Source organism: Diabrotica virgifera, chromosome 8, assembly GCF_917563875.1.
Source record: "Diabrotica virgifera virgifera chromosome 8, PGI_DIABVI_V3a".
NCBI lineage: Eukaryota > Metazoa > Arthropoda > Insecta > Coleoptera > Chrysomelidae > Diabrotica > Diabrotica virgifera.
The window spans coordinates 133,637,322-133,655,260 of NC_065450.1; the positions used below are offsets into that span (position 1 = coordinate 133,637,322).

Consider the following 17,939-nt stretch of genomic DNA (forward strand, 5'->3'; position numbering starts at 1 on the left):
TCTTTGAAGTATATAGATAACAATGAAATTTGTCCAAAATGTTTAAACACATTAAAAAAGGAGTTGTTAGTTTTTAAACATTTTGTCATCATATTTCGTTAGTTTCATGTTTACTTAAAAAAGTTGAGTGACAAACTTTTTAGTTTATAATTTTAACCAACAAAACAATAAAATATAATTCATGAAGAAGTTTTTTGGAAAATTTTAAGTCAAAATATGCAATAGGAAAAAAGTTATGTTCTTTGCGTCAAGATATAAGAAATCTGGCCTGGCGCTGGTGGGATGTCCCTACCGATTTAGTATCATAATAACAAACAACAAACCCTCCAGGAGCGGATTCGCTAAAATTAAGGGGAAAGGAAAAAATGCAAAATTTTGACGCCTGTCAAAACTTTCAATGTGTTTTAAATGTAATCATTTTTTTCGAATCCTGAGAAAACTAATATGTAAGTATTTTTGAAAAATTTAAACGCAGAATGAAAAATGACTTTATTACCGAGGGTCGAAAGTCCCTTGGAATGAATTAAAAGTTTCTTTTGAATGAGATATTTGAAATTAAACATCACACTAAATTTTCTCTTAGCTTTCACCCCTGTAACTAATTATAATAAACATTATAGAAGTTTTCAGGGACTTTCGGCCCTCGGTAATAACGTAACGGCTTAAAGCCGAAAGTTCGTACCCATCCCCTTAACAAAAAAAACTCAAGTCTTCAAGTAGATATAATATTTTAATGGGGTTGGAATAATAAATATAAATTTAAATATCATATCATTATATTTATTACGTATTTATATCTATGTAGTTATAGGTATATTATTATGTACAATGAAATAAGAGAAATAAACAAATTAAAGAAATTAAGGAAATTAATGATAATAACAATAAAAGATTAAAAGAGTGGTAGCAAAAATCACAATTAAAAAGATAACATAATAAAAAATAACAGAAAATAACATAGAAAAATAAAATTTGAAGTTTAGACGGAAAAAAATAAATACAAATTACAACTCTATGTCACTATCGCTGTCATCTTCACTAAAATCGTTATCTAATTTTATAATTATTGGTTTAATATGTGAGGTTAATGTTCTGTAATGATCTTCCGTTTTTATAACATGTGAAACACAATTTTGCCACAGTGTTGGGGAAATCTTTTTTATTTCTTCTACAACATGTGACACCGATTCGCTACTAAATTTGGGACAGCAGTTGTTTCGTCGTAAACTTTCCTTAAGTTGGCTACAGATTAATTCAATGGGGTTGAAGACACAGTAGTAAGGAGGTAATCGCAATACATTATGACCATCACGTTTGGCTAATTCGTCTATAACAAATTGTTTCTTAAACACTTTTGTGTGAAGAACTTCCAACATTTCTTTTTTTGTATATGTTCCTTCAAAGTACAAATCATTGTCATACAAAAAATCAGATATCTGTTTTTTTGTCGAACCTACACTGGGGATTTTTCTAATTTGTTCGCTGTGATACGTTGCGTTATCCATTACAATTACACTTTTTGGAGGCAAATTTGGCAACACCTTCTTTTCAAACCATTCCTTAAACAAGCTACTCGTCATATTTTCATGGTAGTCCAGCTTTGAATCTTTAATGTTTTTTGCCGATAGTAAAAAACTTTCCCCTCCAAGCCAGCCATTTTTGGATCCAATGTTCAGAATAATTATTCGCTGACCTCTATTAATTGGATAATTGGGTGCACATTTAATAGAATCGTCTGTCCAACCTTTTTGAGCAGTATCGTGGGTATTGAACCATGTTTCATCTAGATAAAATATCGGTCTTCCTTCATCTCTAAATTTAGATATAGCATCCAAGTATTCATTTCTCCATTTAATTAGACGAGGAGAATCCATTATTGATGATCGCTTATTAATTTTTTTGTATCGAAAACCAATGTGATTCAAAAATCTTGATAAAGTTGAAGGCGAATACGTAATGGAATAGTCTTTAACAAGTTGATCGTAGATCATACTAAGCGTTGGAACTAGGTTCTTTGAATAGAAATTGTAAATTGCTCTTCTAATTACCTCAGCGTCTTTTTCATTTACTGCTTTATGTGTAGAAAAGTCACTCCGCTTTTTACGAGGTTGAATTCTATTCGTAACAATTTTCCACACTGTTGTATATGGCATCCTTGTCAGTCGAGATGTTGTCTTGATGAGGAATTTACCGTCTTCTGGATTTGGATTATCTTCTTTCACAGTTTGATAAACATTCCTAATAATTTCTTTGGCATCATCAGATAAATGTACACGTGTTTTACACTTAGCACTAGCTTCACCGACTTCAGACATTTTACTTGAATACTCGCGATCTAACCTTCTATCTAAATGCAAGAAAATAACTGCCTGAATGTACAAATGTCAAACTTAAATATGTTTGCCCCCCTTTCATAATGTTCCATAATGTATGTTTTCTGGATAAATAAATGATACTTAATTTTACCTAAATACCTATAAGCACGAGAATTATGTGTAAAGCTATAGAATAATAATTAGAGGTATATCTTATATTTAACTAATGCACTTTCTAATGATTCTTTAATTTTTTATTTAAAGATAGAAAGCTCCATTATCGGAAGTCCATTTTGTTTAAAGTGAAAACGATATAAAACACATTATAATCTAACTCCATAAAATTCACGTAATGAGCGCATTGGACATAAAAATTGTTTGTGATCATTTGATCATCAGTAAACAAAATTTTTAATACATTGTCTAGAAATTTTAATTTTAATAATTTATTTGCATTGATAGGTAACGTGTCAGTTCTGTAAATAATATAAAGTACGGCCCTACTAGCTGTTCCAAAACTATTGCCACCCGTCGCGAAGACAATTGGGGGATTAGTAACGTCAACTATTTATTATGATACTAAATCGGTAGGGACATCCCACCAGCGCCAGGCCAGATTTCTTATATCTTGACGCAAAGTCTAATACTTCATAGACAAGCGGCACACCCCAAAAAACGCTTATATATCGAGATCCTGACCACTGTGTGGTGAATGGCTAATTTTGATCATACTTTATGATTTTGATATCAAAAATTCGTTTTTTTGCTCTTCTTAGGAATTTTGCATTTTGCGGTTACGTCATTCTCCTTCTGAACAGGTGAATTTGTCCTCAAACAACTTCTTGGGCCTTTTCTATATATGCTTAGGGTTATAAATTTTATAGTGGGGAGAAAGGTCAAAAACAGATTAATAATAGCATAGGAATGTTAAAATCATAATAAATTGTATAAATAAAAAATATATATAGATAGAAAAGTAAGCCTAACTTTTGTTTTTATTGTATCCCTATGAGCATTCGAGAATCTGGTCAAGTTTGGAGCGCTGTAAAACCTATGTAAGTAAGTAGAATTAAACAACTTTATAGCGGAAATTGTTCGCTGAAAAATTCTCTACAAAATTGCTATTATCTTATTTTATTTTAAAATTAACTGAAAAAAGTTATAACCTCCAAAAGGAAACTTGTTAAAAATTTTTTACATATTTTTGTTTATATCTTTTTTGTTGGTCACTTGACGATATAAAGTACTAGAAACAAAATTGTAGAAAATTTAATTTTCTACATTTTAAATTTAATTAGATTTTCCGTGGGGTTGGTAGTTTACGAGATATAGCGCGAAAGCGTTTCCAAGATGTTTGCTTTGGTTTGCTCTTGCTTATGGGGCCTGTGAGTTCCGATCTTTTTTGTTGTTAGGAGTTGTTGTTTGGCAGTGTGAATGACCAGCCACTGAGGAAGGCGAGGGATGAAGTTAGCGGATTCCCGCCAGTTGACTCGTCGGAATAAGAAGTTGTTCATGGTTGCAATTCAGCAACAGATCCAGTGCTTTTCGGGATTCTTGCTCTTTGTTAGTAAACTTGTCACAAGCATATCTTTGAATCCAACCGGGTTGTAAAAATGTGTTGCTGTTTAGTTATTTTTGGTATGTGTAAAATCACAATTTTTATTTTTGGACAGGACCGTAATCGACTATTTCAAATCTGTTGTATTCTGAAGAATAGTTATTAAAGTATTCTTTATTTTATTTTTAGTTTTTGACTTTATTGACCCATATGACTGCTTGCCTATTTCTTTCGTTTGTTGTTCTTCTTTTTTAAAATTCTTTTTGTGCCTTTGCGTACTCTATTTTTGATATTTTTTTGTCCGTGTTCCAGGAAGAGCTACACTTATGTGAACTTTGTCCTATTTTGTGTAAATTTTTTTGTACATATATGTTTAGTTTTTGTTTATTTTTATATTGTCAGATTTTAGTTCTTGCTACCCCGACCAAACTCTGTATTGCTTTTAAGGGTGTTAGTAAAAGTTAGTGTTAGTAAAACTTAGTCTAATTTTTTTATGTCTTTGGTGTAATATGGTACTTTTTGTTTAGTTGTGTAACCCGGAATGTTAGACACTACTGATTATGACTTCTACTGAGTTTAACTTATCGAATATGTCCCTATTATAGGCGTGTGATACGCGTTAGTCATCGCGATCATTTATTCTGGTTATCACAAATCACAACTAAGCTAAACATCCACCACCCCATTTGTCTGTAAATATCTTTGTCTAGTTGCTAACGATAGTTATCTATGAGGAACTATAATGGTTCGAAGACTATCGGTAACTCTTTTGTTTTTTTGTGTATATATAGTGTTAGTTTTGGTTGATAACTGCTTATAGCGTTATCATATTATGTTGTCCTTGGAGTTAGTCAAAAATGCCTTATGTATCCAAAACAAGGGCAACATGTTACCTTGTGTTTTTTTATGCCGTTAATGATGCATACCATCATTATTCTTATGTTATTCGTGGTGTTAGTCAGTGCTGAAAGAATCCCATGCGTCCATTAAAACGATAACATATCTTGCCTATATTTTGTTAATTATGCATACCATCATTATTCTTATGTTATTCGTGGTCTTAGTCAGGGCTGAAAGAATCCCATGCGTCCATTAAAACGGTAACATATCTTGTAGATTAGAATATAGAATCTAGAATATATCTCTCCTATATTTTGTTGATTGGGACCAATCGACGGAAATTAAGATAAGGATCGAAAAGGCAAGATCAGCTTTCGTCAAAATGAAAAAAATCTTTAACAGCCACGATATAAAATTGGAAATAAAAGTTCGTTTACTAAAATGCTACGTATTCTCCGTTCTTTTATATGGCGTGGAGTCATGGACCTTAACTGAAACATCACTGAAGAGACTCGAAGCATTTGAGATGTGGTGCTACAGACGCATGTTGAGGATTTCCTGGATAGAGAGAGTTAGCAACGAAGAAGTTCTACATAGAATGGGTAAAGAGCGCGAACTAGTCGTAACCATAAAACGTCGCAAACTGGAATACCTGGGCCATATAATGCGCAATGAACAACGATATGACCTACTTCGGACCATACTTCAAGGTAAAGTGCATGGGAAAAGAGGTCCAGGACGAAGAAGAATATCCTGGCTGCATAACCTGAGAAAATGGTTTAACTTAACCACTACCGGACTTTTCAGGGCAGCAGTCAACGAAGTCAGAATAGCCATGTTAGTGTCCAACATCCGTAACGGATAGGCACCATAAGAAGAAGATATTTTGATGATGATGGCTTATGACGTCGTCGTTTTTGTGCGTTAGTTATTTGTGTTTTAGTGACAACACTGTTGTGTTGTGAAAGATTTTGTCTATGCGTTGTGTAGTGTATTTGTTAGCGTGAGCCTAAGGTCTCTGAACAATTTCACGACAAACTAGTTATTTGTGTTTTGGGACAACACTGTCGTGTTGTTATTACTAAAATATTTTAGGGATCCTGGTTCAAAGAATCCATGACACCTCTTGTATATATGTAGTTATTTTAGTTTAGTTTGTTTAGCTCTTTTGTTATTATTGTTACACTATGACAAATTGCTATTTAGTTTATTTAGTTTTGCTTTTGTTTATTTTAGTTTTGCTTTGCTCTTTTGTTATCAGTGGACTCACTATAACGAATTGCTCATTTTGTAGTTTGCTGTTTATTTCGTTTTTTGTTTTGAATCAATTCTTTTTGTTTTGGTTGGATTGCTATTGTTAAGAACGCTCTTCTTGACATGTACCCCTTTTGTTTTCAAAATTATTATATTTTTGTTTTAACGTTTTTTGGTTTAGAATATATCTCTTGTGTTTCTGGGAGTTTCCTTACTTTTGAAATTTTCCGTCACGATTAATCACAGAAGATTTTTAAGGAACATTGGCCATCCTTTCTTCTTCTTTTTGTTGTCGTGGTTTCAACTTGTAGTTAAAAAGTTTAAATTGCTGGTTGGTAGTTTATATTTTTTACTTTTTGTATGCGAATAGATTACCTGTTGGCCACCCGCCTTTGCTGAGCTGGAAGCACCACTCTTTTCCGTTTCCAGAACCTTCAGCACTGGTCTGTTCCGCCCTTTTGGTTAGGTTAGAGCCATTTTAATAGAAATCTGCCATTGGTAGTAGTGCTTAAGAGCTAACGAACCGCACCTGGAGTCGACTCGTCAAGTCGAATGTCTAGTTTATATTTTTTTGTCTTGAGATTATATGGTGTTAATTTTCTTCTTTTTTGTTTTGACCGTTACAGTTTTTTTTGGCTTTGGTTCCGATTTCAATCTGTGGCTTGCACCAAGTTGAAATCGTGGGGGAGGCTGTGTAATAGGTGCGAAGGTCATTGATATATTACCATTTCATTTTTTATGTTAACACCGTAAGTACGCCCCTAGTATTATTTTTGTTCCACCCTGTTTGCGGAATTTGTTTCATAAATTGTACTGTGAGTGTGTGAAATTGAATCATCTGATTCTCTTTCGTTTCTCACGATGTTAAATATTGTGTATTTTGTCGATTTTACGTTCTCGGGATTTTAGCGTGAATATCATAACAGTTTGTGTTGAAGTTTCAGTTAAGTTTATGCAATTTTATTGCATACGTTTTTGTGTTTGAGTTAGTATTCGTTCCAGTATGGCCTAAGCAAGCCGCAGGCCACCGCGTTCCGCTGTTTTTAGGCGAACGCAATATTTTTTACCAATGTCAGTATACTAATCTTTCCTTACATACAGGCAGAAGTTAAGAAGTTTTCTTTTTGTGTTCTAGCTTCAACACCCTAGTTAAAGCATGAAGTTTGCTTCTATTGTAGTATTTTTTGATCCAGTTTAATATACTCAAGAAATAATAAGTATCTTCAATATTTTGTTCGAGTAGTTCTAATTTGTTTTTGAGAAATTCCATCAATGCTGAATTTTTCTATGAACTATGAATTTTTCTATGAACTATGAATTTTTCTATGAACTATGAATTTTTCTATGAACTATAAATTTTTCTATGAACTATGGAATTTTTTATGAACTATGGGAAGTAACCTTCTTCAGTGCCTTATCCGGTCCGGATGTTGGCGATCATCAAGGCTATCATTGTTTTGTTGACTGCTCTGCGAAACAGCTCCGCGGAGCTTATCCCAAACCATTGTCGGAGGTTTTTCAACCACGAGATACGACGGCGTCCCGGTCCTCTCCTGCCAAATACTTTGCCCTGCATGACGAGTTGAAGAACTCGATATTTTTCTTCGTTCCGCATCACGTGGCCAAGGTACTCAAGCTTACGTTGTTTTACTAAATTAAGCACTTCTTTTTCTTTTGTCATGCTCTGTAGGACCTCAATGTTGGTGACATGGTCCACATAAGATATTTTTGGTATCCTCCTGTAGATCCACATCTCGAAGGTTTCGATCCGCTTTTCAGTGGCTTGCGTCAGTGTCCAGGCTTCAACTCCATACAGTAGCACTGGAATAACGTAGCACCTCACTATCCGCTTCTTGGTTCCTAAACTGAGATCACCGCAGCACAGCAAGGATCTCAGCTTAATAAATGTAGACCGTGCCATTTCAATTCTGGATCTAATCTCTTGAGCGTGGTCCCATTGTGAGTTGAGGGTAGTTCCGAGGTAAGTGAATCTGTCGACTCTCTGGATCTCTTCGCTATCTGCCATTAGTGCCCCGGGATCTAAATTTACACGGCTGACAACCATGAATTTAGTTTTCTTAATATTAAGGTTCAGTCCGTATGTTACGCTCACAGTTCTCACACGGTCTAGTAAAGCCTGTAGATCATTTAGGCTGGTTGCTATTAATACAGTGTCATCGGCGTAGCGGATATTATTGACGTATTCACCGTTCACTCGGATTCCCATCTCTAGGTTTGTGAGGGCTTCAGTAAAAATTTCCTCAGAGTATATATTGAAAAGAGTCGGCGAGAGTACACAGCCCTGCCTTACTCCTCGCATGATCTTCACTTGGTCGGTCAACTGGTCTTCGACCTTGACTTGAGCACGCTGGTTCCAGTATAAATTCATGATGATCCGAATGTCCTTCTCATCTAATCCTACTCTTTGTAGGGCGGTTACCATCTTCTGGTGCTGGCAACGGTCAAATGCCTTGGCGGAGTCAATAAAACATGCATAGACATCACATGCATTTTATCGTCTTTCAGAAAATTCTAAAGGTAAATATATTCAACGAGTATTATTGGTTATTATGCATGGATACAGACTTGTTATGCTATTGCGTGTATCAATAGTACCTTTATTTTGACATTTTAAGACCTTCTGTAATTAAAACATTACGACTTATAAAAAATGTTGATACTAGTTTGAACTAATGTACAACTCCAAATATGGACAGTCGTTTGTGCCTAATTATGGAATAGTGGATTAAGTGTAAGTAGGCTCATTATGATTGTGCTGGTCCAGAGTTTCGTACATGGATCTGTGATGTCTGCAAGTGAATTAAGCTACTTCTTTCATTTTTCACAATTTTCTTATTTAAATTTATTTGATCTCAGATGTTTATGTCTATTTTTGTTATTGATATGTTGGTTTATGCCTATATTCCATATATGGATATCTATTCCATATTTGGTTATTCATTTGGGATTTTGTTTTTTTGTTCGACTTTTTTTGTTAATTAAGATATTGAATAGAAGGCTTTTAATTACTACATAAAAATGTATGACTGATGTGTCATAACATTAAATTGTTTTCATTTGTATAAGGGTATAATTTATATATCCCCAAAACAAAATGGTATTCCATAATTGGCGACTTTCCTCTACTTTGATTTTCCTGTTACTTTTATTTCTAAGCTAATAAGAGTATATTAATAACATCCCTTAAAGATTCACCCTATATCTTTTCCAACTGAGCAACCGTAGACAATGTTCTTCAATTTGTGTAACATCCCCTTATATGACATATCAACATCTTGTCAAATTCTATTTTCCTTTCTTAGGCATGTTACAATATTGGCAATATCATTTTAAAGTCTCCTACTTTAAAATGTAAAATAAGCGAATGATTACTGCCCTCCGCTACGCGTCGGGCAGTAAACTTCATTCTCGGGAGGAAAAGTAGCACTTTCCTCCCTTGTTATATGTATAAATAGCTATTTCAGTGTTTAGTTATTAAGTTGCGTTTAGTGTGTAACGGAATATTTACATACGATAATATCACCTAAATCCCAAACAACTAAGAAAATACACTTGCAAGCAAAAAAATCGACTAACTCGATTAATTGTAATTTATGCGTAGCAATTTTATGTTGTGTTACTTTGAATAGGGAACTTGCATAAAATTTTAAATTTGAAGAAAATGCAACAAAAATCACAACAGAACATAATTTAGAACATATATATAAAAAAAGTTCTTTTTGTCTTTCGTTTGGCCCTAAAGACGATTAAACATTCAAATTATAGCACCCAGCCCAAAACACGCCCTCATTTGTCGTGACGTCATATAATTGTAGTATTGGATGTCCTCGCCATTAATTCATTAGGTTTGGCATTCGTTTTGCTATTGACACTCAGTTTTTTAAATATTTTGATAGTTGCTATTTCTGACATATTTGCGTGTTTTTGTTAAGACAATTTCGAACTAATATTTAAGCGTTTTTATTAAGCAGACAACAGATAGGTGCTATACTTACGATAAAATGATCTTGACATACATGAAGACCTTGTGTATTAACTGAAATATATTTAACGTTTTTTTTTCTGCATGTAATTAACCGCTTTAAACGCCGTTTTTAATCGGCTGGTAATCCAATAAATATTTTATTGGGGTTTTTAATAGTTGTACCTTTACAAAAATGCCACTAAACAACCGTTAAGTGTTTTCTTTTATTTTTCATAGTAAACCTTCTTTCCTTCCTTCAAAAACTGTATCAAACTCCAATCTCAACAAAGTAGTATATACACTAAGTATCAAAATTAACGCGCCACCTTAAAAATGGGACATTTTTGATGTCTTGTATTTCCTAAACCTGTTATCCGATTTTTCCGATAGTTTTTAGTATATTATAGCTTTATTCTTCAAGAACATCGATATAATAATATTATTGAAACAGTTAAGTGCCATTTTATACCGGGTGTAACAATGATAGTGTGTTTTTTCCTCCAAGTTTGAAACACCCTGTGGAAATATTCTAGCGTATATCAAATATTGCAATTGAAACTCAACTGTAGCCTTAATCTTTCTTAAGATTTTGCTTTTTGACACATTCGCTTATGTGGGATAATAAAAAAGTTAAGTACTTTAATAACTAGCCATTTTATCCATCAATACAGGGTGTTTCTAAATAAGTACGACAAACTTTAAGGGGTAATTCTGCATTAAAAAAATAATGACCGTTTGCGTTATAAACATATGTCTACAAATGCTTCGTTTCCGAGATACGGGATGTTGATTTTTTCTTACAAACTGACGATTTATTTATTGCTTTAAAGCCGGTTGAGATATGCAAATGAAATTTGGTAGGTTTTAAGGGGTAGTGATTGCGCATACTTTGACATACAATTAAGAATTTTATATTCACCATTGGCGTGCATACGGGATGTATCTAAAATGTTTATACCCGTACGCACGCCAATGGTGAACATAAAATTCTTAGTTGTATGTCAAAAAATGCGTAATTACTACCTTTTAATACTTACCAAATTTCATTTGCATATCTCAACCGGTTTTAGAGCAATAAATAAATGGTCATTTTATAAGAAAAAATTCAACATCCCGGGCAAGAGAAACAAAGCATTTGCGGACATATGTTTATAAAGCAAACGGTCGTTATTTTTTCATGTCGAATTACTCCTTAAAGTTTGTGGCACTTAGTTAGAAACACCCTGTATTGATGAATAACACTGCTAGTTGTTAAAGTATATATAGACCGGTCACTCTAGTAGATTATAGGTCGCTCAGGTCCATTAGCTCTTTTAATCCATTTCATGCGGTGGATTGGTCCGCATAAGCCCTCTTCATTATCCTTTATAGATTTTCGTGTTTTTTGCTTTCTCTGTGATCTGTTTCCATTCTTTCCTATTCTGTATTTTTTCTCTCCAGCCTGTAATTCCCGTATTGGATATATCCTCTCGCATTTGATCTTCCCATCTTATTTTCGGTCTTCCTCTAGGTCTGTTTATTACTGGCGTCCAATTTGTTATCTGCCTAATTAGTTCATCCACTCCTCTTCTTTGGATGTGGCCAAACCATTTTAGTCTTTGTGCTTTAATGAATCTCACTATGTCTTCTCCTTCCATTAGATTTCCTATTTCGTGATTCATCAGAATTCGTATTTCTACTTGATCTGTTTTAATTGGACCATGTATTCTCCTCATAATTTTTCTTTCTATTATTCTCAGTTTTTCTTCATCTTTTTTTGTAAGGCACATTGCTTCTGCTCCATAGGTGATGACTGGTCTAATTGCCACTCTATATATCTTTGTTTTTGTTTTCTTGCTCAGGTTTTTATCTTTAAGTAGCTTGTGGTATTTACAGAATGCCCTATTCCCTGCTTTAATTCTTTCATTTATCTCAGTGCTTCTTCTGTTTTGACCATCTACTATCACTCCTAAGTATTTAAAGCAATCAACCCTTTGGAATTCATTATCACTTATTCTTATTTCTTTTATTCTATTTATTTGGTCTTGATTTCTCGTGCTTATTAAGTATTTTGTTTTTTTCTGGTTAATTATTAACCCCCTGATTTTTGCCTCTCTTGTCAATGTTAGCAATGCATCTTCTAGGCTTCTCTTGTCGCGGGCTATCAATCCTAGGTCATCTGCATACCCTATTATTTGTGCAGAGCTTTGGATTATTGTCTTTTTTGTAAGCCCTGTGTTTCTAATTACTCCCTCCAAGGCTATATTAAAGAGAGTTGTTGATAGGCTGTCGCCTTGTCTTACCCCATGTTCTATGTTTATATTCTTTGTTTCACCATCCACTGTTTTAACCTTTGCTGTTGAGTCCTTCATTGTCATTCTGGTCAATCTTATTAATTTTGCAGGTATATTCATATTTTTCATTTCTTTTAATAGCTGTTTTCTGTAGATGCTGTCGAAAGCCTGTTGGAAATCAATAAACAATATGTGCAGTTCTATGCCATGTTCGTAACTTTTTTCGATTGTTTGCGCTAAAACGTGGATTGCATCGATTGTTGATCTCCCTTTTCTAAATCCCTGTTGATACGGTCCTAGGTTTTTTTCTGTGTATCTGGTTAGCCGATTTCTTATAATTGTTGTCATGATCTTATATGTTGTATTTAATAGCGTAATTGCTCTATAATTCCTGCAGACCGTTGAGTCTCCTTTTTTAAAAACTGGTATAATGAGTCCCTTCTTCCATTCTTCAGGCGTGTATTCCTTTTCCCAAATATTGACCATTAATTTATATATACGGTTTAGAAGGTTATCTCCATTTTCAATCTCATTGTTAATCTCATCCGGTCCTGGAGTTTTGTCAGATTTTATTTGTTAAAGTACCTAACTTTTTTATTATCCAACCTAAGCAAATGAATCAAAAAGCAAAATATTAAGAAAGCCTAAGGCTATAGTTGAGTTTTACTTTAAATATTTTATATAAGCTGGAATATTGCACAGGGTGATCCGAATTTTGAGCGAAAAACACACTATCATTGTTACACCCAATATACAGTGACACTTACCTGTTTAGCAATATTGTTATAATATGTATATTTTAGAAGAATAAAACAATAATATACTAAAAAATCACTAAAATCGGACAACAGGTTTAGGAAATACAAGATATCAAAATTGTTCCATTTTTAAGGTGGTGCGTTAATTTTGATGCTTAGTGTATTATTACAATAACATACGATAAATGTCATTAAAATATAAATATAACCATAAACATTAACATAAATAAAGTATAATTATGTGACGTCACTGGTCGTTTGAACTATTTTAAATACACAGATTTTAAATTTGAGTTTTTGAAGCGTGAACTTTTGGAAATTTCATTTTTACAGAAAACTGAATATTATTATGTAATAAAAAATGTGCAAGTTCCCTATTAAAAGAACAAAAGCAAAAAAAATATTGACTATTGTAGAGATTCCAAAAAAATGATTTTTTATGCAAATTGGCAACGTGTTTTAAAATTTTTCTACTTCTGTATACTTGTGGTCTATAGACAGCAAGTCAAAGTTTAGAGATTAGATTAAGTACATAGTGAAGTAAATAGATATAAGTCGTACAAATGTATACCCAGTTCGAAAAATAATCAACCAATAGAGTTATAGCCACTGGGCGATCACTCTTAAGAGCACACAGTAGTGATCAACAGGTAGCAACGAACGCGGTCCAAGATTGCGAAAGTTCTGCGAACTTTCAAAAGTGAGGCAACAGTGCGTCGGTAATTCGACACTGGCAGTGATGTTTATACTATTAAAAACAATAATTTTTATACACATAGGCGCGAAATGTTGCCAAGTCAGTGACGTTTGATTTCTTGTTATAAAAAAATCGATTTTTAGTAGTTCCAATGTGACACAAAATCTAGGCACGGGATAAAATAGATTATTTGAAGAAAGTGTATTTTTTTTCTTTCTTAATGGCGGTACAAGCTCCTTTTTTCAATATTTTATTTAGTTATAGAGTAATTTCCACATACTAACATATTTCTGAAATTGGGCTCTGTACCGCCATTCTTTATTATATTACGAATATGTGTGCCACATATCTCGACAAAATATTCAAAATTAGCGCCGGACTCCACTTGCGATTTGTAGTTGCGCGATTGTTTTGTCGCGAAGATTGAACACATTGTTTCAAATACAAGTCAATCCATTTGCGACTAAATAATCGTGGATTGACAGACATTGTGAAACAATGTATTCAATCTTCGCGACAGAACAATCGCGCGACTAGAAAATCGCAAGTGGAGTCCGGCGCTTAGAGCCACAATCTTGGAACGCGTTTGTTGCTACCTGTTGATCGCTACTGTTTGGTCTTAATGTTAAAATTCTGTTTAACAAAAATGCTTAGTGTTTATGGTTTGTAACAGATGGCGTTTGTAACAATAATAAAAAAAATTTCTGTATGGCACACAGAAGTATACAGAAGCATAGTTTTATATTTATTACTTTTACTGTTTTTTTATTTACATAAAGCCGCATCAAACATAGAAGATTATTAGCGGATATTAAACAATTACAATATAATTATTAGGTACATTTTATGAAATAAATATATATCTTTAAGATAAGTAATTGTACTGAATAAATTATAATTTAATATATTCTTCAGCTGACTTGGTTCTTCAGAAATGTTGTTGATGCTTCGTTCATACGAGTAAAGTGGACATTCTGTAAGAATGTGCTGGACTGTTATCAGACATCTACAGTATGAGCATTGTGGTGGTAGTTCTTTGGTTATTAAGTACTTATGGGTTAATGTTGTATGCTCAATTCTTAATCGGTTTATTACCACTTGTTCTCTTCTCTTTTCAGGGAGCTGGAGCTGGAGATTGATGTAATCTTTGATCTCTTTGAGCTTTGAGCTATTCGAATCCCAACAATGCTGCCAAACTTGTATACAATATTGCTTGATATTCAAATTGATATCTGCGATTGGAATCCTTTGGATAATATCAATGTGTTCTTGTTGTGTTCTTTAGTAACTAACTTTAAAAATATTGGTGTCATTGCAAAAAAAAATATTTCTGTTCACAATATGTCACTTCTAAATTTATATATAAGTGGATAGGCACTTGCGCAAAACAGTGGTGAGAGTACGTCAAATAGAATTCTATTTTAGTGACGTCACGTTGCCTAGCAACCGTCGATTCCCCCATTGTAAAATTCGATTTTGTGACGTCAGAAAAACAGAATTCTATTTGGCGTGCTCTCACCCCAGCGTAGTAAAAAAATATAGCTTAATTTTCATTTGAGTCGATTTGTTTGCTCGCCAGTGTAGTTTTATCGCCATTATTTTTTACAGTCCTAGTGTGAATCCACCAACACTTAAGGTATACATGGGTGTTTGGAACCCATCCAATCTGACAAATGTGCAAAGCAGTGCTGTGTCGAACATAAAATTGCACGAGAGTTTCAGTTCTTCATTATTAAGAAACGATATTGCTGTTTTACGCTTAACTCAACCTATCGTATTTGGAATATTTACCAACGTTAACACTATATGTCTTCCAGCAAAGGGTACATCTTTTACTATGGCAAATGGGTAAGTCAACGAAATTTTAAATATCTTTGTATACAGTACCATCCAAATAAGAACGGAACATAGGTACGTTAATACAGTGTGTCGGAACTACATTTGAAATAGTCGGCTACTTTAAAAGTTCGACACGACACCATAAACATAACAACGATAAATTATTCGATATGTAGCAAATATCCTTCTCCTATAGGGCTTTTCATTCACAGTCATTTGTTTCGAGCTCCTGTCATATGTCGTATAGTCAGTGTTTGTATAGTATTTTTACTACAAAAACGTTATTACGTAGGTCAAAATTTTTGACGTAAGAGAACTGTCAAAACATTAGAATGTGACTTTTCATTATTGCTATGTTTATTATAAACACGGCAATAATGAAAAGTCACATTCTAATGTTCTGACAGTTCTCTTACGTCAAAAATTTTGACCTACGTAATAACGTTTTTGTAGTAAAAATACTATATATTAATATTATACACAGATTATACAACATATTATTATGACAGAAGCTCGAAACAAATGACAATCGATGAAAAGCCCTATTCGCTCTGAGCGTTAACAAAGTGTCAAAGCAAAATCGACCGACCTGCTCGTGGTGGCGGTTTTTTGAAATTTTATCAGGACGCTTTGTGTATGTTTAAATGAGACATTTAAAAAAAATGCCGTGTCACGCTAGTGATATTATGTATTAATATAAACAGAAAATAAAAACGCACCTAATCTGATATAAATTCTTCTATTTCCAATATTGATTATCAGTTTGATTTTGTATACATAACCTCACTATCGCAGTTTATGTCAATAAATCTTTATTAACGAAAAAGAAAATATTTTTGTTGCACTATAAATTACAGTATAAATTAATAACTAATGAATTCTAACAATTGTATTCGGTTATTATCACTACAAAATAAAATATTCAAGTTTAACAAAATAATCCCATAAGACTCAATGTTAAAACGTCCTGACAAAATCTGACAGCGTGTCACGTGACTGTAAGTAGAGGGGAGACGCACGGAGCCAATTGCGAAGTCAGCCGAAAGTTACTGAAAGTGTCGCGTACAAGTGTTATAACAGGGTTGCCACGTCTCGCTAAAGTCTCTGAATTTTCAAAGTTAAGTGAATACTTTCAAAGTAAACGTGTCATTATTACACACGTTTATGATAAAGTTTGTGATATTTATAAAGATATTTTGTCCATCTATTTACAAGGAAGTTCTTCTTCTTCTTCTTCTTCTTCTTCTTCTTCTTATTCTTCTACTTCTTTTTTTATGTAGGCAGTACTGCCTGTTTTTCTTCAATGGTGCCTTTCATTCTGCCCCTAAGTTGTCATTCCATCTTTTCCTTGGGTGTCCTATACTTCTTCTGCCTAACGGTGACTTGTCCCTGGCTATCTATCCTTGATTCAGACATCCTGATTATGTGCGCATTCCACTCTTCTTTTTTGTTCTTTAGCCAGGTATTTATATTGTCCACCCCACATATGCGTCTGATTTCCTCACTTCTTACCCTATCCTGTAGTCCTTTTAAAGCAATTCTTCTTAAGATCTTCATTTCGTTGGTTTCCAGATGTCTTCGTGTTTTCCCTTGTATCTGGCCTTGTTTCGTCCGTGTAAGTCATAACTGTTATTTATGAACATAACTTCTTACAAGGAAGTTGTCAAATCGGTCCAAATAATTCTAGCCAGTTCATTGATCTTAAACAATTTATACAAGGTGATTCAGTGAAACGGTACGACTTGACAACGCTGCTGACGATAAAATCGAGGAGCCGCGTGCTTGCGACGTAAACATCGGGAAAATCGGGGCGGGAAATCGAAGTTTAAACGAAACGCTCGTTGTACAGGTACGAAACTTTCACTATTTTTTAAATAAGCTTTCATAAAAAATACGCGTTGTTCACCTGACCATTTCTCCATGATAACTAAACTTCCCACTCTCTAGATTCACAATGTTTACGTCGCAAGCCAGCGGTTCCTTCATTTTATCGTCAGCAGCGTTGTCAAATCGTACCGTTTCACTAAATCATCCTTCATTTTTGTCTTCTTCTTCTTCTTATACTTGTTGTAGATCTCTCGATCTGTTAATTCCGACGTTGAAGTATTTCTTGAGGGGTGACTGCCAGCTATCTCTTCATCTCTTTGGTGGTGTCCCCGGTGGACGCTTGCCTGCTGGTTTTCCTTCTAGAGCAATTCTTGGTAGTCTGTGCTCCTCCATTCTTTTTACATGACTGAACCATTCTCTTCGTCTTTGCAAGCCCCATCTGACTACATCTGGCACGCCACATTGGTCCCTGATGATGTTGTTTCGTATTCTATCTCTTCTTGTCTTCCCTTCTATTGCCCTTAGTGTCTTCAATTCGGCCGTTCAGATCATGCTTTTGGTTTTATTGGTGTCTTGATTCAATGCCATAGGTC

General features: G+C 34.0%; 1 protein-coding gene across 1 annotated transcript in view; it reads left to right on the forward strand.

The window, feature by feature from the left end:
* LOC126889313 (transmembrane protease serine 11C-like) overlaps window positions 1-17,939 on the forward strand; it is a 77,661-nt gene that overhangs the window by 46,156 nt on the left and 13,566 nt on the right. Inside the window, exon 4 of the mRNA XM_050657539.1 lies at window positions 15,289-15,528. Coding sequence (XP_050513496.1) covers window positions 15,289-15,528 — 240 coding nt within the window. The remainder of the gene's footprint in view (window positions 1-15,288; window positions 15,529-17,939) is intronic.